At 46.2% G+C, this 20667-nt stretch overlaps 1 protein-coding gene across 5 annotated transcripts in view; it reads left to right on the plus strand.

The window, feature by feature from the left end:
- Positions 1–20667, plus strand: part of VPS13B (vacuolar protein sorting 13 homolog B) — a 1616194-nt gene that overhangs the window by 1590059 nt on the left and 5468 nt on the right. For all 5 annotated transcript variants that reach the window (XM_063924187.1, XM_063924188.1, XM_063924189.1 and 2 more), the window contains exons 59-60: positions 441–617; positions 20043–20145. In XM_063924187.1, coding sequence (XP_063780257.1) covers positions 441–617; positions 20043–20145 — 280 coding nt within the window. The remainder of the gene's footprint in view (positions 1–440; positions 618–20042; positions 20146–20667) is intronic.

A 20667-nucleotide genomic window follows, 5' to 3' on the forward strand; every position in this document is an offset into this window, starting at 1 on the left:
TCAGTCCCTAGCTCAAGATGATCATATTTCATGAGGTCTATTGGTTTTTAAACAAGAGGCTTTAAAGGCAGAAGTAGAAAATATATATATGTCATGTATTGGCCGGGTGCAGTTACTACTCTGTAACTTAGTGGATGGTTTACAAAAGGATGAAAAATTTTATTTTCCTGACATGGCCGTTCCTAGCAGTCATTCTGGGAATAGATCATTAATCAGACCGGAGTTACTTACTGCAAGTGCTTTCGGATCTGTAGAGGGAGGTAAACCAACTAGTTGTATGATCGGTGCTGCAGATGGCTCGGACTGACCGAGCCATAAACCCAGGTAGAGTCGATCTAGTTGGTAGATACATTAAACAGAAAGTAGAGTTGCAGCTTTAAATGTTTCCTATTGGCTTGTTCTCCGTCCTCCTTATCTAAAGTATTCCTGTTATATTGCAGGTGCAATTGCTGGCATCGTAGACCAGCCCATGCAGAACTTTCAGAGAACATCGGAGGCCCAAGCTTCCGCTGGGCACAAGGCCAAAGGCGTTATCTCCGGTGTGGGGAAAGGGATTGTCGGCGTCTTTACCAAGCCTATTGGAGGAGCAGCCGAGCTGGTGTCGCAGACAGGCTACGGTAAGCATGTGATCATTGAAACGAATGTTTATTACTACACTGTCCCACGGGGCACTAGACCAAGTTAATATTTGGGGTCTAAGCATGGCTGGTCCACTGTACAAAACAAGCACTTTCACCTTCATTTGCCATCTCCTGTGCTTGAAAAATGGGCGTTAGGAAATGATTGGTCAGTGCTTTATCGCTCTCCAAGATTTGATATATCTCCCCTCCTTAGGGTGGGCACACACCAGAACAATGAGCGATTGGACTGATGGCCGGGCAGAATTTTTTTTTGGCCCAGAACATGCCCAATTGCCCGAACAAACCAGGAACATTTAATGAATGACGGAACAATCACTGTTCCGTCCCTCATTAATATGCATCAGGTTTCATGCGATTGGCTGTGCTGCAGGGCCGACCGGAAGATGACGCATGCGACACGATAGTGCATACACACTAGGCGATATGCACAATTTGTCTTTCCGATACGGTAAATCATGCCAATACCCCTGCAGTATGTACCCACCGTAGAGTGTAAGCTCATGTTATCATTTCACTTCTCCCTCTATTTCACTCTGTGTGTATAAATACTCCCCAAACTCTTACTGGACCTATTACAAACAAATCATCAGAGTAGAAGTGACATTTAGGGGTTAGTTCAATTAGATGCCCAGTAAGGCGGCACTTTCCGGTATGATGCACGGGTGAGGTGCAGTATGCATGTGTCCCGTACATATGGTGGTCTTACATTGTACAACCTATGCAGGATGCCATTGGCAGTGTTCAAATGGCGTCATAGCGGCACATCTCCGGCATCACTATTAAGAAAATAGTAGTCTTATTCCAAGTGACCACATAAAAAGTGATGGTAACACAATATAATGATACAATAAAGTCTGATGGTAAGTGATATAATGTCAGTGATAATGGAATTAGGGAGTAGAACATGGCGAATGCTAAAGCCTATTATATTTCAAGATGCTGCTTTAAAACGGACCTAATGTACACTGAAATCCATCAGCCAATGTAGCGTTTTTTCTTTCTCCCCATTTAAATCTTTACGAAGTGGGATGTATATTCTGCAGTGGAAAAACCAGGCTGTGCTCGTTCCCGTCCCAGCAGAACACAGTCTCCCTCTCTGGTTTTCCTGGAGATTCATATCCCTGTAAAAGCGTTTTATAGTATCGCTGAAGGTTTTACAAACCACTAATTCTTGGTGTAATGACCATGCCTCATTTATTAAACCTTTACAAGCCATCAGAATAAGCACATGTTGTATCTTCTTCCTCTCTCCCTTTCTCTCATTGAGATCTGTTTAAACATTCGCCCTGTGCGCGCTGGCACTGGCCGCAACATCCCCAAAGCACATGTCTCCGGAAACCTCGTAAACCGTATATGTATCAGTGTTTAACAGCTGGATTAAGTAACTTCTCTATAAATACCGTATCTAGGCAAACAGTTTTTTTTTTTTCAGTTTTACCATCCGTGACACGTATGGAGAAGAATTTTCTTTTTTAAGGGAGGATGTTAGCTTCAGCCTCGGTTCTTTCTTCTGTAGAACTTGTAAACGATGTGTGTGATACCATTCAGAGATGGATGGCTCTCAAGAGTATTAGGTTTCCACTAATTGCTAATATAAGGTTGGCTCTCAGACATTAATTTTTGGGGTTTTAGCTAATGCAAGATCATAAGGGTTAAGTGCATTGCCATTGCATTATAACGTTTAAGGAATTAGCTACAAGCTGCAGACTGGCTTCCAAAGAAATTACATCATTTTAATGTTCTCCTCCTTCAAATACTGTACTTCCTACAAAGCTGGACGGCATATGTGTAACATATTACATGCTACAGGCTTGTTGTGGCCTTTTAACGCTGGCGTACTGGCCACTGGCAGTGGTGCCGAGAGAGGGGGAAGGGGAGTACAAATTACCCGGGCCCAGGTCTGATGGAAGGGCCCAGTGGTGGCCCTGGGCTTCCTACCTCTTAACTGGCAGTAGCAGCTGCACCTCTTCTCCTCAGCCCAGCACACGCTAAACACTAGTGGGCTGTAGTGTGAACCATGGTGGTGCTTAAAATAATTTTTTTCTGTATTTTTTCTAAGGGTGCATGACCACGCCTCCTGTGATTAGGCCACACACCCTGAAAAGTACCTGGGCCCAGCTAGGCTCTCGACTGCCCTGGCCATTGGACAGTATCATTATGAGGAAACAATAGAGAGGGTTGGTCTAGGATGCTCTACACAGATCAGTGAATGAGGAGTTTAGCATTTTTAATTAGTTAGGGTGTTTTTAGTTAGGGTGTTGTCTTACATGACTGAAGTTGGGCTGGATTATTAAGGAGCTCCAGGTCCCTCTCTCAAAAAAGGCCCATCATAACAGCTAGAAGACCCTATTTGTTATGGTTAGTTTTCTCTTAGGAGGAACATAGGAAGACAACCATATGAAGTTATTAGGGTAGATATGAGCCAAGACATTGATGTAAAATAATCATACATTTGGGAACTTTTTTTCGGGTAGGTAGGACCGCCCAATGTTCAGATCAGACTAATATTATTTTCTGACACATTAGACCTTTAGTCTAAAAAATGACTGAATGTGGTACTGAAAGCTGGGGGATCTGTCACTCTTGTTCATTCATTTCTCACTATTATTTATTTTAGTTATTGACCATTATTTAACCAGCACCAACATATACTACAGAACTTTATCATTGGGAACCACAGTACTGATACCAGACTTGGTGAGACAGGCAGAGGGGTTGGAGGGCCCTGCTTGCAGGTTTATCATCTATAGGTTAAATGTGTGAGATATACAGTAGGGTGAGATGTACTAAGATTTTAAAGGGCCCCATACACTAGAACGATAATGCCCGATTTCATCCGATTGATCCGGGTGAAATCGGGCATTTTGGAGGTGTTTCAGATCCGATGCGCGTTCCCGTGAGCATCGGATCGGATCCTCCAGATTGAACGTGCTGCACTCGTGATATGTCGGACCCCGCAGGCATGGCTGGGATCGCCCAAGATATATCATATGCAAAAGGACAGCATACGATATATCCAGAGGTGTAGCTAGGCGCCATGGTGCCCGGAGCAAGAGTATGTTTTGGCGCCCCCCATCCCCTGTACTGAATTGGGGGCCTGGCCCACATGTGGTGGCATGTTACATTTAGAAAGAAACAATATTTAAAAATCCCAAATTGGTGACAAGGCCGGTTCTAGATCTTGTGGAGCTCAGGGTAAAAGTTTCCTTTGGGTGCCCCTCATGTTTTGGTCAGTGCTTGTCGAAGACATCAGTATAGAGATATGGCTTCATTAGGAAGGTGTGTGGCCCCAGGACAGTACCAATTCACATTACACCGCACAGTAGTGTCCGTTATTCATGTTACGCCACACGGTAGAGCCCCTTATACACGTTACACTATGGTTGAGCCCCTTATACACAGTACACTATGGTTGAGCCCCTTGTACACATTTACACCATGGTAGAGCCGCTATGGAAGTAGCTGTATCTAGTTACTTGTTTAATTCAAATGAATAAAAACTACTATATATATGTCCCGACTGACCTGACCTCACAATGCCCCAATTCCTCAATGAAAATAAAGCCCCAAATGTGATCCCACACAGACTTGAAACCCCCCAAACTCCCAATGAAAATAATGCACCAAATTTCTCCCCTCCCAGACTTGATAATCCCCCAAAGCCTCAATGAAAGTAATATCCTATAACTGCCATCCCAGACCTGATAATCCCGCTGTGCTTCAATGGAAATTATCTCCCAGAATTGCCTGCCTCTCTCTGAAGCAGCTGGGGCAGAAAGAGTTGCTGCTGCTGCTGCAGAGAGAGGTGCTTTGGAAGATAGAGGTGCTACAGCAGCCAGGGCAGAGAGAGGTTCTGCAGAAGCCGGGGTAGAGAGAGGTGCTGCAGCAGCTAGGGCAGAGAGAGCTACTGCAGACAGGAAAGAGAGAGGTGCTGCGGCAGCGGAGGTGCTGTAGCAGCAGAGGCAGATAGTGGTGTTGCAGGACAGGAGTAACCCTGTTGCACAGTCTCCAAGGCTGAGTCAGTGTGTGCCACATCTACTTCTCCTGCTCTGCGGCTGCCAGTACAGTGGCCCGCAGGAAGGGAGGAAGGTAGTGACTGGCAGAGCGCCCTTTAACTTTTTTGGCGCCTGGAGCTCGCGCTCCACTGGAGCCACCCTCGCTACACCCCTGGATGTATCTTGGGCGATCCTGCCGCCTGGGAGGCTGCCGGGGTGATCGCCTGCGACATGAGGGTCCGACATGTTGCAGTAGTGTATGGGGCCCTTAAGAGTGATAAAGTAGAAAGAGATAAAGTACCAGTCAGTTAACTCCTAACTGCCATGTTACAGGATGTGTTTGAAAAATGATAGGAGCTGGTTGGTTGGTACTTTAGCTCTCTCCACGACTTAGTACATCTGTCCCTAAGGGGGATATTTACTAAGCAGTAATAAGAGCGGAGAAGTGAGCCAGTGGAGAAGTTGCCTCATCAACCAATCAGCAGCTCTGTATAATTTTATAGTATGCAAATTATAGATGTTACTTCAGTGCTGATTGGTTGATGGGGCAACTTCTCCACTGGCTCACTTCTCCGCTCTTATCACAGCTTAGTAAATGTCCCCCTGAGTCACATATATTGCATGTTAGTGCAGCTAGGATGAAATGGAAAAGTGCTTAATGGAGCTGTGTGATCCAGCCACACAGTGATGTTGGTTTGGTCATACTGTAGAGAACACACTGTTTGAACGTAAAAGATAACATGTATATTTTATATGAACTGTGTAGAGGGATAGTAGACTATAGGTGTGGTAATTGGCTAGCCTATAGGGGAGGTAATTGAGTAAACTATGGGGATGTTATTTGGGTAGAATAGAGGGGTAGTAATTGGGTACACTATAGGTTGTAATTGGGTAGAGTAGAATGGTGGTAATTTGGTAGAGCAGAGGGGTGGTAATTTGGTGGAGTGGTGGTATTTGAAGAGAGGGGTGGTAATTGCATAGAGTGTTAGTGGGGTAGAGCCTACAGTGGTAACTGGGAAGAATGGACAGTGGTAAATTGGCTAGAGTAAAGAGGTGGTATAGTAATTGGGTAAAAAAGATGAGTGGTAATTGGGTAGATTGTAGGTATGGTAATTGGGCAGAGTAGAGGGGTGATTACTAAGCAGAGCAGAGGGGAGATAATTGGGCATAGTAGATGTGTGGTAACTGGGCAGAGTACAGTGATGATAATTGGGTAGAGTAGAGGGTTGGTACTTGGCCATAGTAGAGGGTGGTAACTGGGTAGGTTAAAGATTTATATCATATTTGTAGAGGGTGAAAACTGGGTAGGCTTAAGGGTAGAGGGTGGTAACTGGGTAGGCTAAAGATTTAGATCATATTTGCTTACGCTTCTGGAATGTTTGGGAGATTCCAGAATTTCGGGGAGTTTCCCCTGGACTTCCAGGAGAGCAGGGAACCTTTCGAGATCCCGTGCACTGGAATCATGACTCATTTTGCTGTAAATCGCATCATCCTGGCCCACATCATGATGCAGCGATTTGCAGTGGTGGTCGGGGCCTTAATGTCACTAATTTCCACTTGGACTTCCACTCTGGGACAATTTGGAGGCTAGAGATAAGTTTTGTTGTGCAAGAGATGGAATTTCACAGATTGGATGCACACTGAAAAAGTAATGTAACCGGTAATGGGAGCAGGTTATGAGTGTGAATAAGAGATGATATGGGTATATTCTAGAAATGTTCCCAAGATGTATGTAATATGATTTGGATACAGATTGGATGTGGAGAACAAAGGACAATTCTGAGATGACACCTAGCCACTGAGCTTGAGGGGTAGGTTTTATTATCTTAATATCTGCAGAAATTGTGATGTCAGGCAGCTTCTCTTGTCTGGTGGGAATGGAGGTGAGACAACATTCAATGTGAAAGGCAAGAAACACAGTGGGGCATGTACTAAGCAGTGATACTCCAATTGCTGGAGGAAGTGGAAAGGAGGTGGATCCAGAGAAACAGATAGTGAATTATACCGCTTTCAGACCGCAAATGCTGGGTCGCACCCGGGAATTGGAACCTGGTCCTTCCTGGGTGAGACCTGGCATTAGACCCTGTGAACTGGCTTCCCGACTCAGCAATATGCCAGGTTGCCATCGGGGGCAGGGACCGCAGCAGCATCAGAGGTGGGTGCGGAGGTGGTGCTGGGAGATAAGATCATCTCTGCGCCGCCTCTCCCCTATACTGTGAATGGGTACCGGGTCGCATCGACACATCGTTCACACTGCACCTGACCCAGTAATAACCTGGGAATAACCCTTCTTTATTCCCGGGCTGAATTACCGGGACAAGCGACCCAGGAATTCGGAAGTGACCCTTTCAGACTGCACAGCGACCCGCGTCGACCCGGCAAAATACCGGGTCGATACCAGGTTATTTGTGCGGTCTGAGAGGGGTATTAGTGGTTTGATACAAACCAATATAGGGCAGTGTCTTAAGGACCAGACATCCAGGAGACTTGGAAGCAATAGCCATTACAGTTAGCAATGATCATTATAGCTGTTGGGTAACATAATACTGTAAACCAGGAGTTCTTAACCTATTGGACGTGATCTGCTATATCTGACTGTGGTCTGCATCATTAATGAACAATTTACTCACATACAGTCCCATATTTCATGTTTTGGACAAAGTCTGACCATGTGCGTATGAGCAATATCTGCAGTCACATGATAAATTGCGTGCGTATGACCAATATACTGTATGCAGTCACGTGATAATCGTGGCTATTGCCTGCTGTGTTTTCCTTCCTACCCTCTGTAATCTGACTGACGTGTTATGCCCGTTTAGCATGATGTGTCCTTGGTGTGGCGTGCTCGAGCTGTAATTCTATTGCAATTACCTGATGTGCTAGTCATGTTCTAGATTATTATAGCTTAATAGCATTAATAATAAAGAAACACGATGATATAAATCAGCCTGAGCAGTAAGGTTGTGACTGCATATATTGTCACTGGAGCGGCTCATAGACGTCATTTGGGTTTTAACTTAAAAATGTTAAAAGCTCGACTGTTCCGGTTCCGGCGCCCATGTGAGGAGAAGCTGATTGCTGCAGCTCTCCTGCACCCTCGGCAACCGGAGCACACAGCGCCTCCAATTCGCGGCTTTTCTCCGCGCCGGTCGCACAATACCAGTGGGAAGGTGTAGAGAACTGGATGGAGAGATTTCTGTCCTCCCCTATGCCCCCTAAAGTCCAAAGATCGAGGTCTGAAAAACGGCCGGGAGAATCCAAGATGGCCGCCGCATCTAACTCACAAACGAGTCTGCAGGCTGCTGGCAGCACCAAACAGGCTTCTGCAAAACACACTTCTCCCTCAGGTGAGCCTGACTGTACCCCTGTCTCTCCAGTGACTTATGCTGATGTAGTAAGAGCTGTTAGGGATGCCATGGAGCCTATCATGGATGCACATGCTGTTAAAATGCAGCAGGCAGTAAAAGATCTAAAATCCCAAATCAAGCAGCTCACCAAGACTGTTCTTACAAATGAACAAAGGCTGGGGGAGACTTTTCAGGATGTTGGGGATCTTAAGCACAAATATGATGAGCTCCAGAAATCTCACTTTCAACTGCTGAACAAGGTTGATGATCTTGAAAATAGATCGAGGAGATCGAATCTTCGGGTACTGGGGCTCCCTGAGTCACTGAAAGGTCCTGATTTGACTCTGTTTTTGCAAACGTCCCTCCTTGATTTACTGCATATCCTAGATGAATGCACCGGCTTAGTTATTGAGAGAGCCCACAGACTGAGTCCCCCACGTTCTGCACCTAATAGCAGACCACGTGTGGTCATATTTAAATGTCTGAACTTTCTCCATAAGGAGGCAATATGGTCGGCATCCAGGAAGCATAGAAATTTACAATGGGAGGGAGCTCGTTTGGCCATTTTCCAGGACTACTCCGCGGAGGTTTCCCGGGCCCGTCGAGAATTTACCCCCCTTTGCTCTCGTTTGGTAAAGGCGAATAAAAAATTTGCTCTGCTCTTCCCTGCAAGACTACGTCTGTTTGATGGAAATTCTTTTCGAGACTTTACAAATCTTGCAGATGCAGAGGCTTATGTTTCCGAGGCCTCCCAGGCAGATGACGACTCCTCTCAGGTGGACGACACCCTGGAGAGGGATGGCTGAGTATTGCTCCTGGACTTCTCTGTTTCTGGCGATGCCCGCCAATCTAATATAATTTAATTATTGCGGTAGAAGCTGCCGCAGGTGTTTTTCCCCACAAAAGAGCATTTGGTCTTATACAACGGGCCGAACCATTTTACTTTGTTTTATGTTTTAGATTTTTCTTATACATCTGCTGTTTTCTCCTGGAAATGCAATCTTTCTAGAATGTTTACATATGTTTAGAGGAGATATTTCCATCCTTTTATTTATGTGACAGGCTGCATTTTTCTTTTTCTGTAACATGCTCTGTGTGCTCCGATATTTTCTGGTTAATTTTCTTAGATATATTTTCATATAATATGTTGCCGAGGGTGGGTAAGGTCGCCCCCTCCCTCACTTTTTTTCTCAGGTTATCAAATTCTGGCTGGCTCAGTGGTGGTCTATGACGGCCTCTGTGCTTGCTCGAACCGGTTGTTCTTGTTTTCTGAAGTTATGATCGTCCTTAGCGGGACTTTCTTTCACAATTTTAATGTTATATTCTGTGTGTTTTCTATGTTTTTGTTCTTCTTTTCTTCTCCCCCTCCCCTTCTTTTCCTTATGTGTCCACCCCGGTATGTTTGGTATTTGTTTCTCGACGGCTGTAGATATTATGGTTACTGTGCATGTTTTCAGGTTCTCCCAGGTCATTTGATGCATGGCTAGTCTGAGTGTAGGCACGTGGAATGTGGGAGGGATCAACTCCCCAGCTAAACGCAGAAAGATTTTGCTCTATCTTCGGAAGGTGGGCATGGATGTTGTTTTCATTCAGGAATCTCACCTTATGCCAAATGAGGTGGTAAAACTGAACACTATGGGTTGGTCTGTGGTAGCCTCTTCCTCCTTCTCTTCTAAGGCTAGAGGAGTGATTATATTAGCACGACACACGGTCCCTATCTCTGTCCAAGCTATTATAGATGACACTCAGGGTAGGTATGTATTGGCAGATGTCACATTGTATGCATCCAGGTTCCTACTTTGTAATATTTATGCCCCTAATCAGTACTCTAGGCAATTCTATACGAACATGGTCACTAAGCTACTAAGTTACTCTGAAATTCCCATAATACTGGGTGGAGATTTTAATATATATTCTTCTTCAACCATGGATAAATCCCCTCCCCCCCGCACTCCCCCCTCGTTACCGCGTATTGGTATCCCCTATATTTGCTCGCAGCTGTCCTTAGTGGATGTGTGGCGCGCATGCTATCCATTAGAAAGGGAGTTTACATGTCTCTCAGCTGCGCACCACACGTTCTCGAGGATTGATTATCTGCTGGTATCTGAATCCCTTTTCTCAAAAGTGGCTGACTCAAAAATTGAGAATATCTGTATTTCAGATCATGCTCTATGCTGGATGAAATTGATGCTCCTCTCAGAAAAATCCCCATTCCGCTCCTGGCACTTCCCCTCTCATTTAAGTGGCTCTCTAAAATTCCGCTCATCATTAGATGCAGCGTGGCTGGATTATCATATGCACAATGGAGAAACTCTGAGCGACGATCCTGCTCTTTTCTGGCAGGCGTCAAAATCAGTTATCCGGGGACACATTATTTCCTATAGTAAAAAAAGGGATTTAGATTTAAATTCACAATATTTGGAAGCCCAGGCGGCTCTCACTCTCGCTTTCCAGGAATTTAAGTCCTCCCCCTCCCCTTCTACTAGAGAACGGTACCTTACACAAAAAACACTGTTCGATACCCTCCTTTCTCAATTGGAAGCGAAATATTCATTTTCAAGAGACTGTAGCATTTACAGATATGGCAACAAGTCTGGCAAACTGTTATCACGTTTATTAAAGGGTAGACACCCTAAAGTGGTCATTCACTCTCTGCTCACCCAAGGTGGAGACAGAGTACGGACCTCGGCCGAGATTGCTGAGGTGCTACAGTCTTTTTATTCCACTCTGTATGCACGTCCTATTATCAACCAGACACACAAGTCTAGCTTTTGGTCTTCTACTGATCTGCCTCAAATGTCAGAGTCGCACTGTACCTCTCTTCTTGCACCTATCACCACTGAGGAAGTTTCTCTAGCAATAGGTGGACTGGAGACTGGGAAGACTCCGGGTCCTGACGGTTTCGCCAATGACTACTATAAAATTCTATCTACTAGACTGAGCGAACCTCTTTCAGTCTTATTTAATTCTTTTATGCAGGGTGCTTCCTTGCCCCAATATTTTAATTCAGCCGTCATAAAGGTTATCCCGAAGCCTGGCCGGGATCCTGAGTCTCCCAGCTCTTATCGTCCGATCTCCCCTTTAAACACGGATTACAAATTATTCACTAAAATCCTCTCAAATAGACTCAAATTCATAGTCCCTGACATAGTGCATACGGACTAGACTGGATTTGTCTGGGGTCGGCAATCAGTGAGCAATATCCGAAAGGTCTTGACTGTTATGCAGGCCTTTCAGCTTTCCAAACCCACGGATACTAATGTATTATTATCCATTGATGCCGAAAAGGCGTTCGACCTGGTCACCTGGGACCATCTGTATGAAACGCTCCATCGCTTTGGTGCACCTGAGGACTTTGTCTCTCTTATTTCCCGTCTATATGAATCTCCCTCCACTCAAGTTTTGGGGAATAGTATTCTCTCTTCCCCTTTCCTTATCCAGAGTGGCACACGACAGGGCTGCCCCTTGTCACCTTTATTATTTTCCTTAGCTTTAGAACCCTTAGCTGTTTCCCTGAGAAACTCTCCCGAATTTGCAGGCATAAAAATCATGGACACCACGGTAAAATTATCACTGTATGCCGACGACATGCTGCTATTTATTTCCCATCCTGATACGTCCATCCCTGCGATAGTCTCCCTGATTGAACAATTTGGTTCTTTTGCGGGATACAAGATTAATATATCCAAATCCGAGCTCCTCCTCCTTTCAGGGGACTCCTCTCTCTTTCCATCACACCCGGTCCTGTCCCGATTCCCAGTTACCCGAGATAGTCTAAAATATTTAGGAGTTCAGATCCCTACTTCTCTCCCGGATCTATATGCGATTAATTTTGGCCCTATTTTGTCCAAGGTGTCAAAAATACTTACTGACTGGGCGTCCCTGCCCTTATCTCTTATGGGTCGTGCAGAGGTTATTAAATCTGTGATATTTCCCAAGATTGCTTATTTCCTGCTTATGCTCCCTATTGCCCTCGTTGAGAAAGATGTCCTTTTCCTTAAGCAATGTTTCACTAGATTTCTATGGGCCAGAAAAAGACCAAGAGTCCCCTACGCTAGATTGCAGCTATTACGTGAAGAGGGAGGTATGGGAATCCCGGATCCAGTCCTATTTAGTAGAGCAGCAATGTACAGGTATATCACAGACTGGCTTTGGGGCAGATCAGTATTTACGAACCTGACACTTGAACTGGCCGTATTTCACCCTTTCTCCCCTGCTGCACTCTTACACACCCCAAACTCCCGCCTCCCATCTGGGATAAAACAGAATATTTTGTTTTGGCATACATATCGAGCATGGCAGGTCACACACACTAAAGCACAGAGAAAACCTGACACCTCTCTTCACACTACGTTCTGGGGTAACCCATGTTTCCTTCCTGGCCTTGATAACACACATTTTTTGAGTTGGAGAGAAAAGGGGATCGCAGCTATTAGAGACACATATGACCCAGGAGGCAACGCAGTGCTTTCTTTCTCTGACATCCAGATAAAGTTTGGTATATCCCACCGGGAATTTTTTATGTACCTACAGGCTAGGCATTTTGCTCAATCCCAGTCTCATCCTATGATTTCTGAGGCTACCACAGACCCGCTGCGCACCCTAATGGTGCTCACTAAAGATTGTCCTTACCATCTCAATTATTTCAGAAACACCTTTAGGGTCTCATATAGAGACCGGCTCTGGGAACCCGCGCTGTCCTCATGGTCCAGAGATATCCCCAATATGGGATCGAGCGCTGAATTATTAGATAACATTTTACCCATTTTTAGGTCCTTATATTCTGCCTCTTTGCAAGAGGTACACTTGAAAACGCTCCAAAGGGCATATATAGCACCTAATCAGAGGGCACACATGGTCCCAGACGACACTGGCTGTTGCATCAAATGTACTGCGCAGAATGCCACCTTGTACCACAATATGTGGTCTTGCCGGAAAATATCTAAGTTTTGGTATAAGGTGGTCGCTTATCTCAACACAGTATTTAACTTACAGTTAATAAAACATCCTAAGGCTTGCTTGTTACTTGATTTTAGGGAATGGTCTCTTGGGCCTGAAGATAGAGATATTGCTTCGGTAATCTCTGTCATTTTGACAATTGCCAAGAAACAAATTCTTAATAATTGGATCAAACCGTCTACCCCTTCTTTGATGGCTGTAAAACACATGACCCTCCGAATTATTTATTTTGAGAGGCGTGCTACTCTTCCTGACATAGAAATGGGGGTCAGGCGGTTTGCCAAGAAGTGGGAGAGGTACATTGATACTCTAGATCCGGACATACAAACTTTAATCTATAAATTATTTGAGACCACACAGTGGTACCTATATAGACAAATCGATAGGGCCTATTGATAACTCAGGCCTATGTACTGTTCCTTTGAGACCTCCTGTTCTTTTCCTAGGAAATGTAATCATACTAATCTTAATACCCCACGCTGTATGTTTAGTCCGAGGCCAATTAGATACTGAACCTTCTCTTTGGTTAGAATGGCTATCCATGCCGGAAATGCCTTTTCTCTGACGTCCTAAGTGGATGCTGGGGACTCCGTAAGGACCATGGGGAATAGCGGCTCCGCAGGAGACAGGGCACAAAAGTAAAAGCTTTAGGATCAGGTGGTGTGCACTGGCTCCTCCCCCTATGACCCTCCTCCAAGCCTCAGTTAGGTTTTTGTGCCCGGCCGAGAAGGGTGCAATCTAGGTGGCTCTCCTAAAGAGCTGCTTAGAGTAAAAGTTTTGTTAGGTTTTTTATTTTCAGTGAGTCCTGCTGGCAACAGGCTCACTGCAACGAGGGACTTAGGGGAGAAGAAGTGAACTCACCTGCGTGCAGGATGGATTGGCTTCTTAGGCTACTGGACACTAGCTCCAGAGGGACGATCACAGGTACAGCCTGGATGGGTCACCGGAGCCGCGCCGCCGACCCCCTTGCAGATGCTGAAGAGAGAAGAGGTCCAGAAATCGGCGGCTGAAGACTTCCCAGTCTTCTTAAGGTAGCGCACAGCACGGCAGCTGTGCGCCATTGCTCTCAGCACACTTCACACCAACGGTCACTGAGGGTGCAGGGCGCTGGGGGGGGGGCGCCCTGGGCAGCAATGAAAGTACCTATGCTGGCTAAAAATACATCACATATAGCCTCTGGGGCTATATGGATGTATTTAACCCCTGCCAGGTTGTCAGAAAAACGGGAGAAGAAGCCCGCCGAAAAGGGGGCGGGGCCTATTCTCCTCAGCACACAGCGACATTTTCCTACACAGCTCCGCTGCTAGGAAGGCTCCCAGGCTCTCCCCTGCACTGCACTACAGAAACAGGGTTAAAACAGAGAGGGGGGGCACTTATTTGGCGATATTATTATATATTAAGATGCTATAAGGGAAAACACTTATATAAGGTTGTCCCTGTATAATTATAGCGTTTTGGTGTGTGCTGGCAAACTCTCCCTCTGTCTCCCCAAAGGGCTAAAACACTTATATAAGGTTGTCCCTGTATAATTATAGCGTTTTGGTGTGTGCTGGCAAACTCTCCCTCTGTCTCCCCAAAGGGCTAGTGGGGTCCTGTCCTCTATCAGAGCATTCCCTGTGTGTGTGCTGTGTGTCGGTACGTGTGTGTCGACATGTATGAGGACGATGTTGGTGAGGAGGCGGAGCAATTGCCTGTAATGGTGATGTCACTCTCTAGGGAGTCGACACCGGAATGGATGGCTTATTTAGGGAATTACGTGATAATGTCAACACGCTGCAAGGTCGGTTGACGACATGAGACGGCCGGCAAACCAATTAGTACCTGTCCAGGCGTCTCAAACACCGTCAGGGGCTTTAAAATGCCCATTTACCTCAGTCGGTCGACACAGACACGGACACTGACTCCAGTGTCGACGGTGAAGAAACAAACGTATTTTCCATTAGGGCCACACGTTACATGTTAAGGGCAATGAAGGAGGTGTTACATATTTCTGATACTACAAGTACCACAAAAAAGGGTATTATGTGGGGTGTGAAAAAACTACCTGTAGTTTTTCCTGAATCAGATAAATTAAATAAAGTGTGTGACGATGCGTGGGTTTCCCCCGATAGAAAATTATTGGCGTTATACCCTTTCCCGCCAGAAGTTAGGGCGCGTTGGGAAACACCCCTTAGGGTGGATAAGGCGCTCACACGCTTATCAAAACAAGTGGCGTTACCGTCTCCAGATACGGCCGCCCTCAAGGAGCCAGCTGATAGGAGGCTGGAAAATATCCTAAAAAGTATATACACACATACTGGTGTTATACTGCGACCAGCGATCGCCTCAGCCTGGATGTGCAGCGCTGGGGTGGCTTGGTCGGATTCCCTGACTGAAAATATTGATACCCTTGACAGGGACAGTATTTTATTGACTATAGAGCATTTAAAGGATGCATTTCTATATATGCGAGATGCACAGAGGAATATTTGCACTCTGGCATCAAGAGTAAGTGCGATGTCCATATCTGCCAGAAGATGTTTATGGACACGACAGTGGTCAGGTGATGCAGATTCCAAACGGCACATGGAAGTATTGCCGTATAAAGGGGAGGAGTTATTTGGGGTCGGTCCATCGGACCTGGTGGCCACGGCAACAGCTGGAAAATCCACCCTTTTTACCCCAAGTCACATCTCAGCAGAAAAAGACACCGTCTTTTCAGCCTCAGTCCTTTCGTCCCCATAAGGGCAAGCGGGCAAAAGGCCAGTCATATCTGCCCAGGGGTAGAGGAAAGGGAAGAAGACTGCAGCAGGCAGCCCCTTCCCAGGAACAGAAGCCCTCCACCGCTTCTGCCAAGTCCTCAGCATGACGCTGGGGCCGTACAAGCGGACCCAGGTGCGGTGGGGGGTCGTCTCAAGAGTTTCAGCGCGCAGTGGGCTCACTCGCAAGTGGACCCCTGGATCCTACAAGTAGTATCCCAGGGGTACAGATTGGAAATTCGAGACGTCTCCCCCTCGCAGGTTCCTGAAGTCTGCTTTACCAACGTCTCCCTCCGACAGGGAGGCAGTATTGGAAACAATTTCACAAGCTGTATTCCCAGCAGGTGATAATCAAGGTACCCCTCCTACAACAAGGAAAGGGGTACTATTATTCCACACTATTTGTGGTACTGAAGCCAGACGGCTCGGTGAGACCTATTCTAAATCTGAAATCTTTGAACACTTACATACAAAGGTTCAAATCAAGATGGAGTCACTCAGAGCAGTGATAGCGAACCAGGAAGAAGGGGACTATATGGTGTCCCTGGACATCAAGGATGCTTACCTCCATGTCCCAATTTGCCCTTCTCACCAAGGGTACCTCAGGTTCGTGGTACAGAACTGTCACTATCAGTTTCAGACGCTGCCGTTTGGATTGTCCACGGCACCCCGGGTCTTTACCAAGGTAATGGCCGAAATGATGATTCTTCTTCAAAGAAAAGGTGTCTTAATTATCCCTTACTTGGACGATCTCCTGATAAGGGCAAGGTCCAGAGAACAGTTGGAGGTCGGAGTAGCACTATCTCAAGTAGTTCTACGACAGCACGGGTGGATTCTAAATATTCCAAAATCGCAGCTGATTCCGACGACACGTCTGCTGTTCCTAGGGATGATTCTGGACACAGTCCAGAAAAAGGTGTTTCTCCCGGAGGAGAAAGCCAGGGAGTTATCCGAGCTAGTCAGAAACCTCCTAAAACCAGGCCAAGTGTCAGTGCATCAATGCACAAGAGTCCTGGGAAAAATGGTGGCTTCTTACGAAGCGATTCCATTCGGCAGATTTCACGCAAGAATTTTTCAGTGGGATCTGCTGGACGAATGGTCCGGATCGCATCTTCAGATGCATCAGCGGATAATCCTGTCTCCAAGGACAAGGGTGTCTCTTCTGTGGTGGCTGCAGAGTGCTCATCTACTAGAGGGCAGCACATTCGGCATTCAGGACTGGGTTCTGGTGACCACGGATGCCAGCCTGAGAGGCTGGGGAGCAGTCACACAGGGAAGAAATTTCCAAGGAGTGTGGTCAAGTCTGGAGACTTCTCTCCACATAAATATACTGGAGCTAAGGGCAATTTACAATGCTCTGAGCCTAGGAAGACCTCTGCTTCAAAGTCAACAGGTGCTGATCCAGTCGGACAACATCACGGCAGTCGCCCACGTAAACAGACAGGGCGGCACAAGAAGCAGGAGGGCAATGGCAGCAAGGATTCTTCGCTGGGCGAAAAATCATGTGATAACACTGTCAGCGGTGTTCATTCCGGGAGTGGACAACTGGGAAGCAGACTTCCTCAGCGGGAACGACCTCCACCCGGGAGAGTGGGGACTTCATCTGGAAGTCTTCCACATGATTGTGAACCGTTGGGAAAGACCATAGGTGGACATGATGGCGTCCAGTATGAACAAAAAACTGGACAGGTATTGCGCCAGGTCAAGAGACCCTCAGGCAATAGCTGGGACGCTCTGGTAACACCGTGGGTGTACCAGTCGGTGTATGTGTTCCCTCCTCTGCCTCTCATACCCAAGGTACTGAGAATTATAAGACGGAGAGGAGTAAGAACTATACTCGTGGCTCCGGATTGGCCAAGAAGGACTTGGTACCCGGAACTTCAAGAGATACTAAGAAGGGACTTGCTTCAGCAAGGATCATGTCTGTTCCAAGACTTACCGCGGCTGCGTTTGACGGCATGGCGGTTGAACGCCGGATCCTAAGGGAAAAAGGCATTCCGGAAGAGGTCATCCCTACCCTGGTCAGAGCCAGGAAGGAGGTGACCGCACAACATTATCACCGCATTTGGCGAAAATATGTTGCATGGTGTGAGGCCAGGAAGGCCCCCACGGAGGAATTTCAACTCGGTCGATTCCTGCATTTCCTACAAACAGGAGTGTCTATGGGCCTCAAATTGGGGTCCATTAAGGTTCAAATTTCGGCCCTGTCAATTTTCTTCCAGAAAGAATTGGCTTCAGTTCCTGAAGTCCAGAAGTTTGTCAAGGGAGTACTGCATATACAACCCCCTTTTGTGCCTCCAGTGGCACTGTGGGATCTCAACGTAGTTCTGGGATTCCTCAAATCACATTGGTTTAAACCGCTCAAATCTGTGGATTTGAAATATCTCACATGGAAAGTGACCATGCTGTTGGCCCTGGCCTCGGCCAGGCGAGTGTCAGAATTGGCGGCTTTGTCTCACAAAAGCCCATATCTGATTGTCCATTCGGACAGGGCAGAGCTGCGGACTCGTCCCCAGTTTCTCCCTAAGGTGGTGTCAGCGTTTCACCTGAACCAGCTTATTGTGGTACCTGCGGCTACTAGGGACTTGGAGGACTCCAAGTTGCTAGATGTTGTCAGGGCCCTGAAAATATAGATTTCCAGGACGGCTGGAGTCAGGAAAACTGACTTGCTGTTATCCTGTATGCACCCAACAAACTGGGTGCTCTTGCTTCTAAGCAGACGATTGCTAGTTGGATGTGTAGTACAATTCAGCTTGCACATTCTGTGGCAGGCCTGCCACAGTCAAAATATGTAAATGCCCATTCCACAAGGAAGGTGGGCTCATCTTGGGCGGCTGCCCGAGGGGTCTCGGCTTTACAACTTTGCCGAGCTGCTACTTGGTCAGGGGCAAACACGTTTGAAAAATTCTACAAATTTGATACCCTGGCTGAGGAGGACCTGGAGTTCTCTCATTCGGTGCTGCAGAGTCATCCGCACTCTCCCGCCCGTTTGGGAGCTTTGGTATAATCCCCATGGTCCTTACGGAGTCCCCAGCATCCACTTAGGACGTCAGAGAAAATAAGAATTTACTTACCGATAATTCTATTTCTCGTAGTCCGTAGTGGATGCTGGGCGCCCATCCCAAGTGCGGATTGTCTGCAATACTTGTACATAGTTATTGTTACAAAAATCGGGTTATTATTGTTGTGAGCCATCTTTTCAGAGGCTCCGCTGTTATCATGCTGTTAACTGGGTTCAGATCACAGGTTGTACAGTGTGATTGGTGTGGCTGGTATGAGTCTTACCCGGGATTCAAAATCCTTCCTTATTGTGTACGCTCGTCCGGGCACAGTATCCTAACTGAGGCTTGGAGGAGGGTCATAGGGGGAGGAGCCAGTGCACACCACCTGATCCTAAAGCTTTTACTTTTGTGCCCTGTCTCCTGCGGAGCCGCTATTCCCCATGGTCCTTACGGAGTCCCCAGCATCCACTACGGACTACGAGAAATAGAATTATCGGTAAGTAAATTCTTATTTTTATTATTCTTAATTAAGATGTCTTTGGCCGTTACTCATTCAGGAACTGATCATACTTGTATTGTCTTCCCCATTTGTTCCCCCCCCCTCCTTCTGTCTGTCTTCTTCATTGACCTCTCCGGTATATTGATGTTCTGTGAACTCTCAGGTAAAACTAGGTGCTTGACCTTGGGTATATGATGATTTCGTATGCTGAGACGCAAACGGGTACTGTTTTCATCATTTCTTAGACCTCATGTAGATTATGATTGTCCATCCTTTGCCTTTTACCCAACCCCACAGCTACCGACCATATATGTATTTGTTGATTTCACTGATGTGATTTAAAAGCACTTTACGTTGGAACACTGTAACTATACCGGTTTCTCTCCGGTCTTTGGTTTGTCTGTACCATGAAGGTCTTCCCTGTTTTTTGTATTTCTATATAAAAATCTAATAAAAATTGTTGAATTAAAAAAAAAAAAAAAAATGTTAAAAGCTCTGCTCTAAAGGTGGACGGGCGACACTGCCCTACAGTGCTGCATAACTTACCCCGGAGGTAGGTAACTGTGTAGTCATTGTTTTCTGCTATGCTGCTATTATAGACCAGTTATAGAATGGTGGTATAGATTACTGTGTAACACAACGATACAGATAAGGGGGCAGATGTATTAACCTGGAGAAGGCTCCAGCCAATCAGCTCCAATATGTAAATTATCAATTAGGAGCTGATTGGCTGGTGCATATATCACCTTGCACTTATCACTGGTTTATCACTTCCTTATGCCTTCTCCAGGTTAATACATCTGCCCCAGAGTCGTTTGTCTGCAGTATTTAATCTCACCGTCTCTCTGTTTCCCCTGGCAGGTATATTACACGGGGCTGGTCTCTCTCAGCTCCCCAAACAGCGCTACCTGCCCAGCGATCTGCAGACCCAACAGGCGCCCAACAGTCATGTGAAATATGTCTGGTAAGGATAAACATCCATACTAATCCTGTATTCTCTTACTAGTGGGTATACATGGCCCGTCCAGCGGGATTACGTACTGATCCCCACATGGCAGCATACACTACAGTGTGCCAGAACTCGGCTTATTAAATTAATACTTTCATTACAACCTGTTAGTGTTATGGACTTTTAATTACATAGGAAGCCTCTCACAGCAGCTACTGTGGGTCTCGCCTGGTGCTCGACCTTTGCCCATTCATTCTATCTTGGCTCAAGCTACAGGCGCCACTTAGCCAAATAGTAAAGGTGTAATGATACAGCTGCCTGTTGTATGCAGCACTATGACCTGTGACAAGCCATGGCGGCTACAGAGATGACTACTACAGCGCCACAATGCAGAGACATTTATCTCTATAATAATAATTAGTGCAGACATTTCTACTGTTCCTTACTTTAATTTTTGTTTCAAGAGTAGCGGAGAGCTCTGGGTTTCTCACAGTGCAAGTCACCCATGGAGCCTTGATTTACATAACATTTTTTTTT

This window comes from Pseudophryne corroboree, chromosome 5, assembly GCF_028390025.1.
Source record: "Pseudophryne corroboree isolate aPseCor3 chromosome 5, aPseCor3.hap2, whole genome shotgun sequence".
Lineage (NCBI taxonomy): Eukaryota > Metazoa > Chordata > Amphibia > Anura > Myobatrachidae > Pseudophryne > Pseudophryne corroboree.